Source organism: Felis catus, chromosome X (assembly GCF_018350175.1).
Source record: "Felis catus isolate Fca126 chromosome X, F.catus_Fca126_mat1.0, whole genome shotgun sequence".
NCBI classification, from domain to species: domain Eukaryota; kingdom Metazoa; phylum Chordata; class Mammalia; order Carnivora; family Felidae; genus Felis; species Felis catus.
In genome coordinates this window covers 46123314-46139872 of record NC_058386.1, presented here as the reverse complement: position 1 = coordinate 46139872, position 16559 = coordinate 46123314, and the positions used below count along the sequence as shown (strand labels likewise).

At 41.3% G+C, this 16559-nt stretch overlaps 1 protein-coding gene across 9 annotated transcripts in view; it reads left to right on the top strand.

Moving 5' to 3' along the window:
- The window catches only part of SMC1A (structural maintenance of chromosomes 1A), a 46945-nt gene that overhangs the window by 11712 nt on the left and 18674 nt on the right, over positions 1–16559 (top strand). For 7 of the 9 annotated variants that reach the window (XM_011291749.4, XM_011291748.4, XM_011291750.4 and 4 more), the window contains 5 exons: positions 2824–2965; positions 4964–5109; positions 5198–5351; positions 6403–6513; positions 15912–16068. In XM_011291749.4, the coding sequence (XP_011290051.1) occupies positions 2824–2965; positions 4964–5109; positions 5198–5351; positions 6403–6513; positions 15912–16068 (710 nt within the window). Of the gene's footprint in view, positions 1–2823; positions 2966–4963; positions 5110–5197; positions 5352–6402; positions 6514–7125; positions 7618–15911; positions 16069–16559 lie in introns of those variants that run through there. The other 2 variants (XM_045051327.1, XR_002152573.3) reach the window with 2 other exon arrangements.

Sequence of the window (16559 nt, the reverse complement as noted above, 5' to 3'; positions counted from 1 at the left end):
ACAGGAACATCAGGGAGGCAGTGTGGCATGGTTTCATGCTTAAGAGTGCCAGCTTTAAATGTGATTTACCTGGGTTAGAATCCTAGCTCCATAACTCATTATCTTGGGCAGTGACTTGACCTCTCTGAGGCCCAGTTTCCTTATCTGTAAAGTGGGATAATAAGGATGCCTGTCTCATGGCATTTAGGCAGATCAAATGAACTCGTCCTTGTAAAGTATTTAGGATAATACTTAGCACCTACCAAGAGTAGTAAATGCTAGCTTTTATTATTGTCATTATCCTGATGGGCATTGCAGAGGGGTGGGGATGGAATGAAGTTGGAAGAGTAGTAAGAACAACACAACAGTTCCTCTTCTCTTCCCCCTCTTTACTATATTTAATTTAATAGACTTTTCTTGAGTCCCTATGTTGTACAAAGTTGTCCTGTGCTAGGTATTGGTGGGGAGATTGGGGTGACACAGACGAACATGACAATCTTTAAAAGAGGTCGCCCCCTGGACCCTGGGTCTCAGTCTGCAGTTTATGTAGCTCATGGCCCATATAGTAAATACTCATTGCTCTCCTACCCATAAGCCAGGCTCAAGGGATATAGAATTGAATCAGAGACTGTCCTTGTCCTCAGGGGGTTGTGGAAGCGGGGGAGACAAACAAGTAGATCAACAATTTCAGAATAGTGTCATTGATGCTGTACTTGAGGTACATAGAAAATACAGAGGAAATGTTCAAAGAACCGCAAATCAAGAAGAAAGATAAAAACGAGAGACCCAATAGAGAAATGGACAGAGGGTGTAGTTAGCATTTCATGGAAAAAGAAGCACAAATGGCTGATAACTACAGATTGATGTTCAGTCTTGTTTCTAATCAGAGAAATGCAAATTAAAACAGTCTTAGCAGTATTTGGTGAAAATAAGTCTGCATAAGCTCTATGACTTAGCAAAGTCACTTCTGGATATATAGCTCAGAGAGAGTGTTGCCACAGGGCAACAAAGAGACACATTCGGGGTTGTGTCTTGGCATAATTTATAGTAGTTGGACATTGGTAGCCATGTAAATGGCCATCACTTGGAGGAAAATATAAGTAGAATGTGATGAATATATAGACTATGCAATACTGTGTAGCAGTTCAAAGCAAGAACTAGATTTACAGGCTGTAACATACATACGTTTATAATTGTATTTGTGTACATTTAAAAACAAGTATATTTTACAAGGGTGTGTATTCTTAAGGCTATATACGTATGTATGTATGTACGTATGTATGTATGTATGTCACTTTGGAGTGTGTGCTCACTGTAGGGAGAGTAATGGGAGTGGAAATCAGGTATTGAGCCAAAGGAGACCATGGTCTTGCACAGACAGTGAACATAAGTATGTTACGAACTGTGGGATATAATTAACTGCACCAAAAAGGGAGGAAACCCAGAAACATGTAATAAAAGCGGAGAACCTGCTCACAACTGTCAGGAAAGCTTTTCCAGAACAAGAAGCGATGAACTGGATGCCTGTAGAGTGAGTAGGACTTGGCCAGCTGGGCAGCAGACAGAAGGGAGTTCCAGGCAGTGAGAACAGCATGCTCGGAGGTGTGAGAGAGTGTGCCTTGTACTGGAAACTAAGTAGTTTTGAATGTCTGGAGCATAAAAATGGGGTCAGGAGGAAGGCGGGGGTGGTGGACAGGTCAGCAGGGGCCAGATTGCAGAGGGCTTTATGAGTCATGCTTGGGATATTGGACTTAAAATTGCATAGCTCAAAATTATAGAGTTAATTACATTCCATTTGGATTATAGTGACTAATAGGGTTAAGCTGCTAGCATGACATCTGGCAGCATCTGTCACACCATATTGCGGGGGTGGGGAGGCAGTTGGAAATTAGCCCTGTCTGGCCTGCTAGTATCTGGATGCTGGTTACATACTCTTTGAGTTTCTGAAGAGATGGGGAGCAGGGCAATAGCAGAAATCTAGTATTTTCTCTATGTTTTTTTTTTTTTTTTTTTTTACTACCTAAGCTCTGCTCCTTGAAGGTTCTCGGATGGGGGAGGGTGGGTGGGCTCATTGGAAAGAGTCAAAGCCCATGAGCAAGTATAAGCTGAATGCAACCAGGATACTGTCAATAATGATGGTAACTAAAATTTATTAAGTATTTAACTGTGTGTCTGGTATGCTTCTAAGGACTGGATGCATATTAACTTGTTAAAAAAATTCTCCCAATAACTATGAGGTAAGCACTACTGTTATTTCCATCTTATAGATGAGGAAACAGAAGCATAGAATGTATAACTACCTTGGCCAAGATTACACTACTAGTGAATGGCAGAGTTTGGATGCCAGACCTCTTATTCTGCCACATTACATTGCGATGGTGCCATAGGAGAAACAGCCTGGGTTTGGTGTTAGACCTGGATTCCTGTGTGGCCTTGGGCAAGGTCTTTTACCTCTTGGCCCATGTTCCCTCATTTGTAAAATTAGGATAATCATGCTTACTTGTGGAGCTATTAGAGGATTAGAGGTAATTTTGTAAAGTACACAGAAACTTAATAAGTAGGAATTATCATGGCTGGTGGGTTCAGGTGGACCTTTTTGTGCCTCCTAGGAACTTGGGAGGGTTCTGGAGTCTTCCAGTGTATAAAGGGGGAGTAGTGGAGTTTGGCCTGATCTCCCCTGCCTTGTGCCATATCCACAAGGCAAGGCTGAGGAACTTAGTTCTCCAGCGTCAGTTGGAGTTCAATAGTTTTATGTGGATATGGAGGGATGAGCTGAGTGGTGACTGAAATCTGGTAGTACCTGAGTCCCTGCATCCTGGGTCTAGTTCTCTTTTCTCCCCACAGTTTGGAGTTTGAGAATCAGAAGACTCGCTTGGGCATCCAGTTGGATTTTGAAAAGAACCAACTGAAAGAGGACCAGGATAAAGTGCACATGTGGGAGCAGACAGTGAAAAAGGATGAAAATGAGATAGAAAAGCTCAAGAAGGTAAGGAAGGAGAGCATGAAAAGACATACTAAAAACTGGGAGGAAAAATTGGAAGAGATATGATAGAAGGATAATATCCATTATTTATAAAGCCCTGTTGAAATAAGAAAACACCAAGACCTAAATAGGAAAAATGAAATGAGTAAGAGGCACAAACAGTTTAAGAAGGTTCAAATAGCCCATAAACACATACACATAATTTAGCCTTATTAGAAATCAAAGAAATGCAAATTAAAGCAACAATCAGAGGTAATTTGTTTCCTATCACATCCAAGGTTAAAAAAAATGATTAACACTGGCCACGGTGCCCAAGACCAGCATTCTCTTATGCCATATGGCACCATCCATCAAGATTCTTCAGAATGTATTTATCCCCTCTTACTCAGTAATACCTGAGGAAATCCAGAATGCTGGCACAGCTTTGTGCATGGAGGTTGATGTTTATTACAAACATTTATAGTTCTATATTGGAAACTCTCCAATGTCCTCTGGGAATTAGGAGTTTAGCAAATTATGCTACATTCATATATGTGTGTAGTTAAATGGTCTTCAAATTTTAGTAATATACAGAACCTGTTTAAAGACCTAAGATCTTTAGCGTTGGCTTAAAAAAATCCTTACTGTTAAATATATACAAATATCCATACTTAGAGCACTTAACCAGAAAGCCAGGATAAACTTACAAATTAATTTTTATAATTAACCACATTAATTCAGTGCAACAGATGATGGTGTTTTGCTGAAACTGAGTCCCTTTTCACAGTGCGCCTGTGCTGCTGACTGCCACGGCTCAGTTTGAGTCAAGCATGCCTGTGTCACTGGGTATTGTCTAACAACTCCCTTTTCCCACATTCCTTCTCTTTAAATTCCTGTCAAACCTTTGTTCTTCACACAGCGTCCCGTCCTGAGGTGATTTGATCCTCTTCACTTGGTTTAAACCATTTGACTTTTATGTCTGCCTGTGTTTGTTGGTGGTAGTGGTGGTGGTGGTGTGTGTGTGTGTGTTTTCATTAAACCCAGATAATTAAAGTAGTTCTCTTTGGTGTCACCAGAATCTTAAATGCAAATGAAGATCAGGCAGGCATACATGGACATCTAGATGATCCAGAGTCATGTTTCTATGACTTTTTATTTTGAAATCATTTGAAAATGAGTATTACAAAGAACTCCCCCCTACCTGTCACCAAGATTCATCAGTCACTGACATGCCATATTTGTTTCTGCATTGTCTGTGTATGCATATTGTTTTTATGAGCCATTTGGGAGGAAGTTGCAGATATGTCTCCTTTATGTGACTTTAAGATCAAAATGAAAACCAAACATTCTTCCTTTAAGAAATCTGATCTATTAAGTAAGACTCCGATCCCCTTGACTGACCATGCTCAATGCCACTCCCTTTCCTCTTCCTGGGGCTAATCCCATGTAGTGTGTATTCTTCCAGAGCTTGTAGGCATTTACTTAAATACTTGTATATTCATATAGGTACACTCATAGAAAATACACAGTGTTGTTTGTGTGGGTTTTTAAAAAATTGATGTTATATTGCTCATGATGGCAATTTTGATGTGGAAAAGATGTTTAAATATAATACTAAGTCAGAATATAGAGTTTTAATTCTAATCTAGTCTCAAGTCTGTAGGGCTATCTAGAAGTGATATGAGGAGGAAACAGACTAAGATGTTAATTGGTTATCTGTGGCTGGTGGGATTACGAGTGACTTTTTCTCCTCCTACTTGATACTGTTTCAGTACTTTGAACTTTTCTACATCAAGCAACTTGTATTATGGGGTATGTAGGGGAGGGCATCCAAGTTTGAAAAAAGATAAAAAGAAGCCCAGAGGGTGATGGTGGTATGTGAAAGTAGAGCTTATTGAAGAGGTTCTGACACACCCAGAGGCTCCTTCTGCCTGGTGGAAAGGGTGGGGGCAAGGGGAGAAGATCCCAAGGTGAGATGAGGAAAACCTTCACTTCTTGTCCTGTTCCCCCTGCTGGGACCAGGAGGAGCAAAGACACATGAAGATCATAGATGAGACCATGGCCCAGCTACAAGACCTGAAGAATCAGCACCTGGCCAAGAAGTCGGAGGTGAATGATAAGAATCATGAGATGGAGGAGATTCGTAAGAAACTGGGGGGCGCCAACAAGTGAGTGGGTTCAGGCCTGGGGTGGGGGAACTAGGTAGAGCAGGCAGCCTGCTGGATTTGGATCTCACCTCTCCCTGGACCTTCTTAGGGAAATGACCCACTTACAGAAGGAGGTAACAGCCATTGAGACCAAGCTTGAACAGAAACGCAGTGACCGCCACAACCTGCTACAGGCCTGCAAGATGCAGGACATCAAGTTGCCACTGTCTAAAGGCACTATGGACGACATTAGTCAGGAAGAGGTGTGTGTCATGGCTGGTGGTGGGAGTGGGCAATGAACAACATTGACCAGAGATGGGAGGTGAGAGTGACCAGGGAGAGAGAGAAAAGGATGGTGGGTGGAGGTGGTGGGGAACATAAGGAAGGATGAAGGGGAGATGAGGCAGGGTGAGGCTGTGAAGGCAGGTGAAGTGAAAGGCAATAGCCTTGGTGTGAGAGGGAAGTTGAATTGAGGGGTAGTGCTGTCAGTGGGTGGTGAGGGAGTGAGGCCAGGAGAAGATGAAATCATTATGTAACCTTAGGGACTTGAGGAAAAAGTTAGCTCCTGCAGGTGATGACTATTGGGAAGAGTGCATGTTGAGGGACATTAGCCAAGAGCAAAGGAAGACAGAAGCTGAGGGACCTGAGAAATGATGGCCTAGCTGCAGTGAAAGAGGTTGGCCAGGAGAGGATTGGGTAAGGGACATCAGGAATGCAGAGGTGACAAAGTTTAGTCATAGGAAAGGGAGGGACACTAGCCAATAGAGGAGCCAAGGCATTTTATGTCCTGGAATTGACAATTGGTAGCAAGGGGTGGGAACATTAACTGACAGGAGGTTTGCATATATCTGTCTTAGACCTGGGCACGGATCTCAGGCCCACATGTCTTTCCCTCCCTCCTCCCAAATAGCATTTCAATTTAATTCAGCAAAATATTTTGAACACCAGAAATGTGCCAGGCGCCATGGTAACGGGTGACATAATTACTCCTAATCCAAAACAATCCTGCCAGGCAGGCGTTGTCCCGTGTTACAGTTGAGGGTTTGTGTGTTTAAATCAGGATTCAGGTGTCAGGATCTGACAGCATGACTTGCCCAGGATCCCACCGTTAGTGGTAGAGCCCAAATTTGAACTCAGGTCTCTGTGCCTTCAGAGCTGCTGTCCTTCTGCCACAGGTGTTCTCTAGCAAGGTGCTTCTCAAAGACTTTGAAGGCTGCATAGGAGCGCCCCCCCCCCCCCCCCCCCCCCGCACCCTCTAGAGGAGCATTCTCATGGCCAGTGTGCTCCATTGGACTCTCCCTCTCACCATTGCAGGGTAGCTCCCAGGGGGAGGATTCAGTGAGTGGTTCTCAGCGAACTTCCAGTATCTATGCACGAGAGGCCCTCATCGAGATTGACTACGGTGACCTGTGTGAGGATCTGAAGGTGAGGATCAGCCACAGGGGTGGGGACATCTTCCTAGCTGTTCAAAGGGAAGAGAGTCAGCCCACCTGGGGGCCCCATGGAGACCATGGCTGGAAAGAGGGGTAAGCTGGCAAAGGAGGGAGAGAGTTGTGACTTAGGGTCTCCCCCAGCTATGCACATACAGACACAGGCACATCTTCCACCACCACCCCAGTTGTCCCCATCCCTGCCTGCTGCCAGTCTTCCCCTTCCACGCATATACACATCTCAGCCCAGATGCACACACAGAGAACATGCTCCTTTACAGTGAACAGATGGGCCTTGGGTGTTCCTCAGTACTCTGTCCCAGGCACTCTTCCTTCTCACTTGGCATTCTCTCATCCTGGGTATCTCTTTTACTCCCCTGGCTTCAGCTGCCATGTATGCTATGCTCCACAGGTACCTCAAATCCCAGCCTTCCTCCCCAAGTCTTCCCCTTCTCAGTGCCAGCCACAGGTTTAAACCAGAAATCTGAGCCTCATTCTTGACTGCCTCTCTCATTTTGCATACTCATTGAATTACCAAGCCCTATCCATTCTACCTCCTTAGATATGTAGTGAATTCTACTTTTTTCTGTTTCTGTGGTCTTTCTAGTACAGGCCATTTCACCTCTCACGTGGACTACTGTAGGAGCCTCCTAAACAGGTCCTGATGCTTTCCAATCCATCATCATAGCCAGGGGTACTTGATTTTTTAAAGAAACCTTTACTGCGGAAAACTTCAAATATACACAGAAGTAGAGAGAAGAATATAATGAACCCCAGGTACCCATCACCCAGCTTCAGCAATTAGCAACATGTGGTCAGTCTTGTTTTTTATACCCTTCCCTCCCCATTGGCATATTATAAATAAAATTCCAGATAATATTCTTAATTGCCTCAGTATACATCTCTAGAAAGAAGGACATTTTAAAAGACATACTATAGTATCCTACCAAAAAAATTTTAAGACTAGCTGCAATGTCATCTAATATTCAGTAAATCTTTAGATTTGCACAAATATCCCATAAATACCTTTTTTAAAAACACAGTTTGTTTTTAAGTTTATTTTATCTTGAGAGAGAGTGCACATGTGCACACACAAGCAGGGGAGAGGCAGAGAGAGAATCCTCAGTTGGCTGCACACTGTTAGCGCAGAGCCCGATGCAGGGCTTGAAGTCAGGAACTGAGATCAGGACCTGCGCTGAGATCAAGAGTCGGATGCTTAGCCAACTAAGCCATTCAGGTGCCCCACAGTTTGTGTATTTAAATCAGGATTCAAGTGAGGTTCATAATGTTAAAAGTGGTCTCTTCTAGTCTGTAACATTTTCTTATCCCTTTTTATTTTTTTCTCCCTGTATATGGAAGAAACTAGGTTATTGGCCCTGTACAATTTTCTACATTCCGAATTTGGCTGATTATGTCCTATAATGTTATTTAACGTGTCCTCCCATCCCCTGTACTTCCTGTAAACTGGTACTTAAATCTGGGGTTTGATTGGATTCAGTTCATTTTTTATTTTGGGCAGGAATATATCATAGGTGGTGCTGTCTGCTTGTGAACTTTCTTTTGCATCACATCAGTTGACATTGAATGTCATTTCTATCTTTGTAATAAGTTTGAGCAGGAGTCAACGTTACCTATGAATATTCTTGTCAGCAACTCAAATAAGGATCTGATCAAGCCTTATATCCACCAATTATATGAAACACCGGTGCCAGAGCAACATGTTAAATAAAAACACAGGGATGCAGTTAGCTAAATCCAGGCTGTGGGAAACTCTATAGACCTGGGGTCTTCCATAGAGAAATGAGAAGAAAAAGGGAAAATTTTTATTGGCTATAAGAGATAAATCAACCAGTTGGAACATGTGGCACTCCCTTAAATCCATTACGAAGAGAGGAAGGGGAATTTATAGACGAGACATAGAGACAAATCAGCCAGTTGCAGTGTGTGTACCTTACTTGAAATCTGCTTTGAAAACCCTGTAAAAAAATTTTTTTTTAAATAATCAGGACAATTTGAACACTGACCGGATAATTTATGATGTTCAGAAATTGCTATTAATATTTTTAGGTGAGATGATAGTATTGTGGCTTTTTTAAATGTCCTTATCTTTTATAGCAGTGGTTCTCAATTGTGCATGGATTTTGCCTCCCAGGGGACATTTGGTAATGTCTGGAGATACTTGTGACACCCACTTGTCATAATTGGTTGTTGACAGTATTGAGTAGGTAGATACAAGGGATGCTGCTAAACATCTTAACAGTGCACAAAGGACAGCCCTTACAACAGTGAATCATCTGGTCCAAAGTGTCAGTAGTGCTGAGATTCAGAACCATTTTAGAGACACATACTGCAGTATTTATGGATGAAATGGCATGCTTGAGATTTGCTTTAAAATAACTGAGGGACACCTGGGTGGCTCACCTGGCTCACCTTGGTTGAGCGTCTGACTTCGGCTCAGGTCACAATCTCGCTGTCCGTGAGTTCAGGCCCTGTGTCGGGCTCTGTGCTGACAGCTCGGAGCGTTGAGCCTGTTTCAGATTCTGTGTCTCCCTCTGTCTTTGCCCTTTCCCCACTCATGCTCTGTCTCTCTCTCTGTCAAAAATAAACAAAAAAAAATTAAAAATAATTGAAGATAGAAAGGAATTGAGTATAGGTGGCAGAATACTGGCCCTGAGTTGATAATTATAGCTGGATAATAGGTACACAGGGGTGCTTTGTATTATCCTCTGCATTTTTGTGTATGTTGAAAATTTACATAATATAAAGAGAAAAATAATTGGAGGGTGTGGAGGAGCTGATCACCAGGTTCAGGTGTTGTTAGCCCATCAGTTTTTATAAAATTCCCTGTCTTTCACAAGTTGGTTTTAGCAGCTCTTAATCATCATTGCCTAGCCCTATTAAGGGTTGGAAAGTGGTAATTTCCTGATTCTTCCATTCCTCCTCCATTTATTTATTGGAATTCTAAATAGAAGTTTCTTATATCAACTATTTAGTTCCCTTGAAATACAGCCAATACAGAAAGGGTAGGATAAATGCTTCATTCTTTTATTTACGAGCTTTCAGAAAGAGGTGGTTGCCCTTGTAACCTTTAAAGGTGACCAGTGACTTTTTTAATTTGTATTTATTATAAACTGTTTAAAGGTATTTTGATGTTTATCTGTTGGAGCCATTTTTCTTCTTTATGTTCATATTGTCCCATCTTTGTCCAGCAGGAGCCACTTCAAGTTGATTTTTTGCTCTTATGTTTAGATTTTTATTATGGGAAGTTTTCACAGGCAAAAGCAAAATAGCACAGTGCCGTCTCATGTAGACATTGCCAGTTTCAACAGTTATCAACTCATGGCCAGACTTGTTTTCTGTGCACCTCATACACTTCATCCTCTCTCCCTACTCCTGGCTTCTTTAAAAATACAGTCAATCCCAAGGCGCCTGGGTGTCTCAGTCAGTTTAGCATTTGACTCTTGATGTTGGCTCAGGTCATGATCCCAGGGTTGTGGGATCAAGGCTCAAGTCCACTCTGTGCTGAGAATGGAGACTGCTTAATATTCTCTCTCTCTCTCTCTCTCTCTCTCTCTCCCCCCCCCTCCCTCCCTCCCTCCCTCTCCCTCCCTCTCCCTCTCCCTCTCCCTCTCCCTCTCCCTCTCCCTCTCCCTCTCCCTCTCCCCCCCCACCCCTTCACCCCTTCCCCACCTCCCTTTCTCTCTCCTTCTCCCTCCCTCTCCCCCTGCTCCCTTCCCTCCCTCAGCCCCTCTCCCCCACTTGCACTCTAAAAAAAAACAATACAGTCAACCCTTGAATAATACGGGTTTGAACTGTGCAGGTCCACTTATACACAGATTTTTCTTCAATAAACACAGTACTGTACATGTGTTTTTTAATGATTTTCTTAGTAACATTTTCTTTTCCTTAGCTTACTTTAAAAATACACGTTAATTGGGGCACCTGGGTGGCTCAGTTGGTTAAGCATCTGACTTCAGCTCAGGTCATGATCTCGCGGTTTGTGAGTTCAAGCCCCATGTCGGGCTCTGTGCTGACAGCTCAGAACCTGGAGCCTGCTTCAGATTCTGTGTCTCCCTCTCTCTCTGCCCCTCCCCTGCTCATGGTCTGTCTCTTTCTGTCTCTCAATAATAAATAAACATTAAAAAAAAAATTTTTTTTTAAATAAAAATACACATTAATCACTGTTTATGTTATCTGTAATGCTTCCGGTCAACTGTAGGCTATTAGTAATTAAGTTTTGGGGGAGTCACAAGTTATATGTAAATGGATTTTTGGCTGTGTGGGGTGGGGGTTTATGCCCCAACCCCCTTGTGTTCAAGGGTCAGCTGCAAATTTTAGACATCATGTCATGTCGTTTGTAAATATTTCAGAATGTATCTCTAAATGATAATTTTTATCTTTAATGTTTTAAAATGTAATTTGTTGTCAAGCTGGCTAACATACAGTGTACTCTTGGTTTTGGGGGTAGATTCCCGTGATTCATTGCTTATGTACAATACCTAGTGCTCATCCCAGCAGGTGCCCTCCTCAATGCCCATCACCTATTTTTCCCCTCTCCTGCCCCCCCATCAACTCTCAGTTTGTTTTCTGTACTTAAGAGTCTAAAAGGGATCATTTTCAGATCTTTAGAAATATTTAGAATTGTTACACCAAAAACCCAATAATTCTTTAATATTGGAATTCTGTATTATAAAATAATTTCTTAATATCAGTATTAGTATTCACATTTCCCTGATTGTCATGTACACACACAGTTTGCTTGCTTGAACTGGGAGTCAAATAAGATGATAGATATAGATAGATAGATAGATAGATAGATAATTGATATAGTGATTGGTTGATATGTCTCTTAAGTCTCAATTAATCTACAGGAGTGCCCCCTTGTCCATGCCTTTGCTTTCTGTGGTTTCAGTTACCCGCGGTCAACCGCGGTCTAGAAGCAGATGATCCTCCTTCTGACCTATTGTCAGAAGGTCGGTAGTAGCCTAGTGGTGTATCACAGTGCCTACGTCATCCACTTCATTTCATCACGTAGTCATTTTATCATCTCCTGTCATCACAAGAAGGGTGAGTTACAGTACAATAAGATAGTTTGAGAGAGAAGACCATTCATGTAACTTTTATTGTAGTATATTTTTATAATTGTTCTATTTTATTATTGCTGTTAATCTTTTACTGTGCCTAATTTATAAATTAAAGTATCAAGGGTATGTATGTATGAGGAAAAACATGGTATGTCGGGGTTGGCACTGTTCATGGTTTTAGGCATCCACTGGGGGTCTTAGAATGTACCCATGGGGATAAGGGGGACTACTATATAAATGCCCCTCTATCAGTTTTTATTTTTCTTTGCAGTATTTTTTGTTGTTGAAGAAATTGGCTTATTTCTCCTGAATGATTTTCTATATGCTATACCTTTTTGATTGTGTACTATGATTTTTTAATGCTCCCCCAGAACAACAAAAGTTCTGGTATCCCCTGTAGTTCCTGAAAGTGGGTAGTTAGACATAGATCAGTGCTGTTCAGTAGACATATAATATGACCCACATGTTGCATTTTTTAAAAAGTAAAATTAATTTTACTACTGTATTTTGTTCAACCCAGTATATCTTAAAGAGTTATTTCAGTGTGTAAACAATATAAAATTATTGATGAGATATTTGACAATCTCTTTGTACTAAGTCTTCAACATACAGTATCTATTTATGTTTCCAGCACATCTCAATTTAGATGCTAAATTTTCCTTGGATATACTTGATCTGTATTTTGCTACCTTAAACTTTACAATTGAAAAAGGAGAACCACATAGCCAGGTTTTTTCCAAATATACTTAAAAGTTTTCTAGTAACTAAGTTGAATATTGGTTTTTACATCCATCAACATCCATTAAAATTGGTCATATGTGGCTTATGGCTACCGTACTGGACAGCTCTGATCTAGGGGTTTGATTAGATTCAAGTTTGGGGGGTTTGTTTTGGTCAAGTTTGGGGGTTGTTATGACTGGTCATAAGTGGCGTTGTTAACTTTAATCAGGAGGTTGGTAATGTCTGATTGTGATTCTTTTTGTGTGGTTTGCAGCCATGGTGGTTATTGTCTAGATTCATTAATTTGTCTGTGGTTGCAAAATGGTAATCTTCTTACTCTGTCATTCTTCTTTGTTAGCTGGAATACTGTAAAGAGAGATTTCCTCTTATCAATTACTTAGTTACTCTGAGGTATGCAGTTTATATTAAAAAGGCAGGGTATGTAGGCTTGAATCTTTTATTACTAGTTTATAAAATAATGAATTTGTTCTTTGGCATTCTCAAGATTTGTTCACTGAGTTTTCAGGTATATCATTATGAACTCAAGGATTTAAACATATTAGATGTGTTGCACTGTTGTGGTTGTTATCCTTCTTGTTGATCAAGTTGTTGCATCTTTGGCCAGTGAGAACTGGTTCAAGTTGGCTTCTGAATCATTTTGACATAACTGTTACAGACTTTTGTCTTCCTTGCTTTCTGGTATGTCCAGGTTCATCCTTTACATTTCCCCAGATCTATAATTAGCCATTTCTCTCTGAGAAGCCTTGACTTCTTGCAGTGAGAAATGCTGTTTAGCAACCACCAACTGAGCACTGGAGTGCTCATGACTGCTGGGTTGCTGAGTGCTTCTAGAACGTTTCAGTAGACCGGGCTACAGGATGCATTTTTTATTTTGAAGGAAAAATGTTACCATGAGTTCACATTGATACTTCAGTTGAAATTGTAATTTTCACAGTTTAACATCATTGGTTTTATGTTTGAGTTCCCTCAGTTATTCTTGCTAAAAATCTTGGTTCCTAGCAACACTAACATAATAATGTATTTTTTATCCTATTCTCTATATATGTAATAGTTTGAAAATATCAATGAGATATTCTTAGTAATAATTTGATTATTGAATGCTATTGAAGATTTCCTTGAAGTCCTCTTTGCTGTTAAGCTAATGGCTCGTTGAACATGTACGGCATGTTCCTGTATTTTAAAGTGATTCGAAAGAATCCTCTGAGTGTTTAATCAGCTTAATATATAGTTATGGTTCTTTGTTTAGTTTTCCATTTTTAAGGGGCTGCTCATTTTTGCATTTTGATTTTTTTTCCAACTTTACTTTGAAAATTTTCAAATCCACAAAAAAAATCGAAAGAATAGTACAATGAATGTTCACATGTCTTTCACTTTACACTCCCCAATGAATAATTTTCCGGTTTTTTTCCCTCTCTCATCTTGCTTGATTCCCTCCCTCTGCACTACATGCGTTTTGTTTTTTGCTGAACCATTTGAAGGAAGTTGCAGACTTCAACTCTAAATACTTCAGCTAATAACAAGGGATTCTCCATAACCACAATTCCATATTACATTTAAGAAAATTAATAATGTCATATCTAATATCCTGCCCATTTTTAAATTTCCTTAGTTATTCCAAAAAAGTTTGTTTTTAATAATTGTTTTAAACTGTGATCCAATCAAGATTCACGTATTGCTTTTGGTTGATCTCTTTTTAGTTTCTTTTAATGTGAAGCATTCCCACATCATTGATCTTTTGAAGTCTATGTGTTGTCTTGAATGGATATGTTATGGATATGTTTGTTTCCTTTCATTGTTGCTAACCTTGTTCTACCTACCCTTATTGTTTCCTATAAATTGGAAGTTTGATCTAGTCTGGGTTGGGTTTGGGTTAAGTAATTTTTTGGCCAGAACCTTTCATCGGTGATGCTGTGTACTCTGTATTGCATCATGCCAGGAGGCATGTAACGTGAGGATGTCCTACTATTCATGATGTTAAGTGTGGTCCTCAGTTAAGGTATCAATTGCCACATTTCTTACTGTTGTCAGTAGTAACTAGTCATCTTTAGGGTGATTGTTTGGTATATTGTGAATGTCTTGTTCCCAACAATCTTTTTACCTGGTGGTTTTCACATTTTGATTGAATTTTCTTTTATAATTCTATAAAATCTTAATATGGTTCTAAAACCAAAAGTATAACATAAGGTACATGAAAATAAGTTTAACTTTCTTTCCTGTCCCCTTCATCTCCCTTCCTTTATATGTAACCATTTTAATTGGTTTTTAGATTATCCTTTTTTTGTTGTTGTATTTTAAAAATACAAATATATCTGTAAATATGCAAAGATACTCCCATTCCTTCTCTTAGATATAAAAAGAAAGCATTCTATTGTGTACCTTTCATAGTTCACTTATATCCAGGAGACCACTTCATAGCAGTGTAGAGAGATCTTTAGAAGGGTTTTTCTAAAATGTGTATATTTGTGCATCCATTTGTGTATATTCATGTCCTTCCTGTGCTTGAAGCCATTCAGTGGTACCTCACCTCCCTTGGGATAAAGTCCAAACCTCTTACAAGGCTTAAAAAGCCCTTTATCATCGGGCTTCTGCACATGTCTCCAGCCTTACCTCATCCCCCAGCATGCTTATGTGCACGCGTGCACACACACATGCACACAGTGCATAATTATTGCCATATTGAATTGCCCCCCCCACCTTTATTTGGCTTTTGAAATTTATTAAAATTGGTTACTTTTTTGAATTGGTTTGACTTCCCTGAATGAACCACAAGCAGACCCCTGGTTTTGCATGTGATGCTCCTGTCTGCATAGGCTGTTCCTTCTCTCTGTCCTCACCATTCATCCTGTAGGCCTGAGCTTAAACATATTTCTGGAAGACTTCCGTAGCCCGAGTCTGAGTTAGTTGCCCTTCTTATGTGCTGACCCAACACCATCTGTTTATCATTGTTTTGGTATTCATTGTACAGTGTTCTGATTGTTTACTTATATGCCTTCCTCTGTTAGTCCATGAGTTCTGTGAGCACAGGAGCCCTGGCTCACAGGATGTGAGAGCCCCAGTGCCGCCTGGCATTTAGAAGGCATTTAGTAAATATTTATTGACTGAAAGTGGCAGAAAGGCACAGGCGCAGACAAGCATTGCAATACCATAAGACCTAAAACTTAAATGGAATTCGCTCAGATGTGGTGATCTGAGCAGAAAACGTGAGTTGCCTTATTCATTGTGGAGCCGTAGGTGGAGTCCAGACCAGCCTGTGTGGGAGCCTCTAGGTCACCCTGGGATGGTACTGGCTCATGGCCTGGGCTGAGAGCCAGAGAGGGGCACCACCAGCTGCTCTTCCTGAGAGACGGAGAGGTTGGCAGGGCCTGGGGGAAGGGCTAGAGATGAGAAAGTGGCGTCCGCCTGTAATTTCCAGGGTGGTAGGAATGGTTCCTGTGAGGAGGACCTGGTGGAAGGAGCTGAGCTAGGGCAGAAGAGCTTCTACATGGGAGCAAGTGCTCAGGCCCCCACTTGGTGGAGCATCTCTTATGGAGATGGCCCTTCTTGATGTTGCTGGGCCTGGGGTTTACAGGATGCCCAGGCCGAGGAGGAGATCAAACAGGAGATGAATACACTGCAGCAGAAGCTCAATGAGCAGCAGAGTGTACTCCAGCGTATTGCTGCCCCTAACATGAAAGCCATGGAAAAGCTGGAAAGTGTCCGAGACAAGTTCCAGGAGACCTCAGATGGTAAGATTTTTCCCTTTTACTTGGGTCTAAGGTGAAGGCAGAAGGCCGGAATTACAGCAAGGGCCTGTTACATATCACAGCAGCTCCCCTTTTTACGTGCTTTCTTAACTTGAAATTCCCAAGAGCCCTAAACAGTAGGGGTTAATTACCACACTTGTTTTATAGAGTAGAAAACTGCTGAGGTTCAGAGGGGGTGAATGACCCACCCAAAGTCACATAGCCCCTACCTGCTACAGCATATCTGGCCTTGGTTTCCTGGACCTGTCTTTCCCATCCACCCTCATCCACTCAGCATGCCCTCACTGGCCCCTGCATGTATTCAGTCCTACCACCAGGCTTTTGCTTACATGGTTGCTGGCTAACAAGCCATTTCTATGCAAATCTAGCTTGACCGTCACCTACCTGAGCCCAGGGAAGAATTCATATTTTTGTGGCTCCAAGCCCATGTTTCTTCGTTTATACTATGTGGCTGGCCCACTGGTGATGGATGG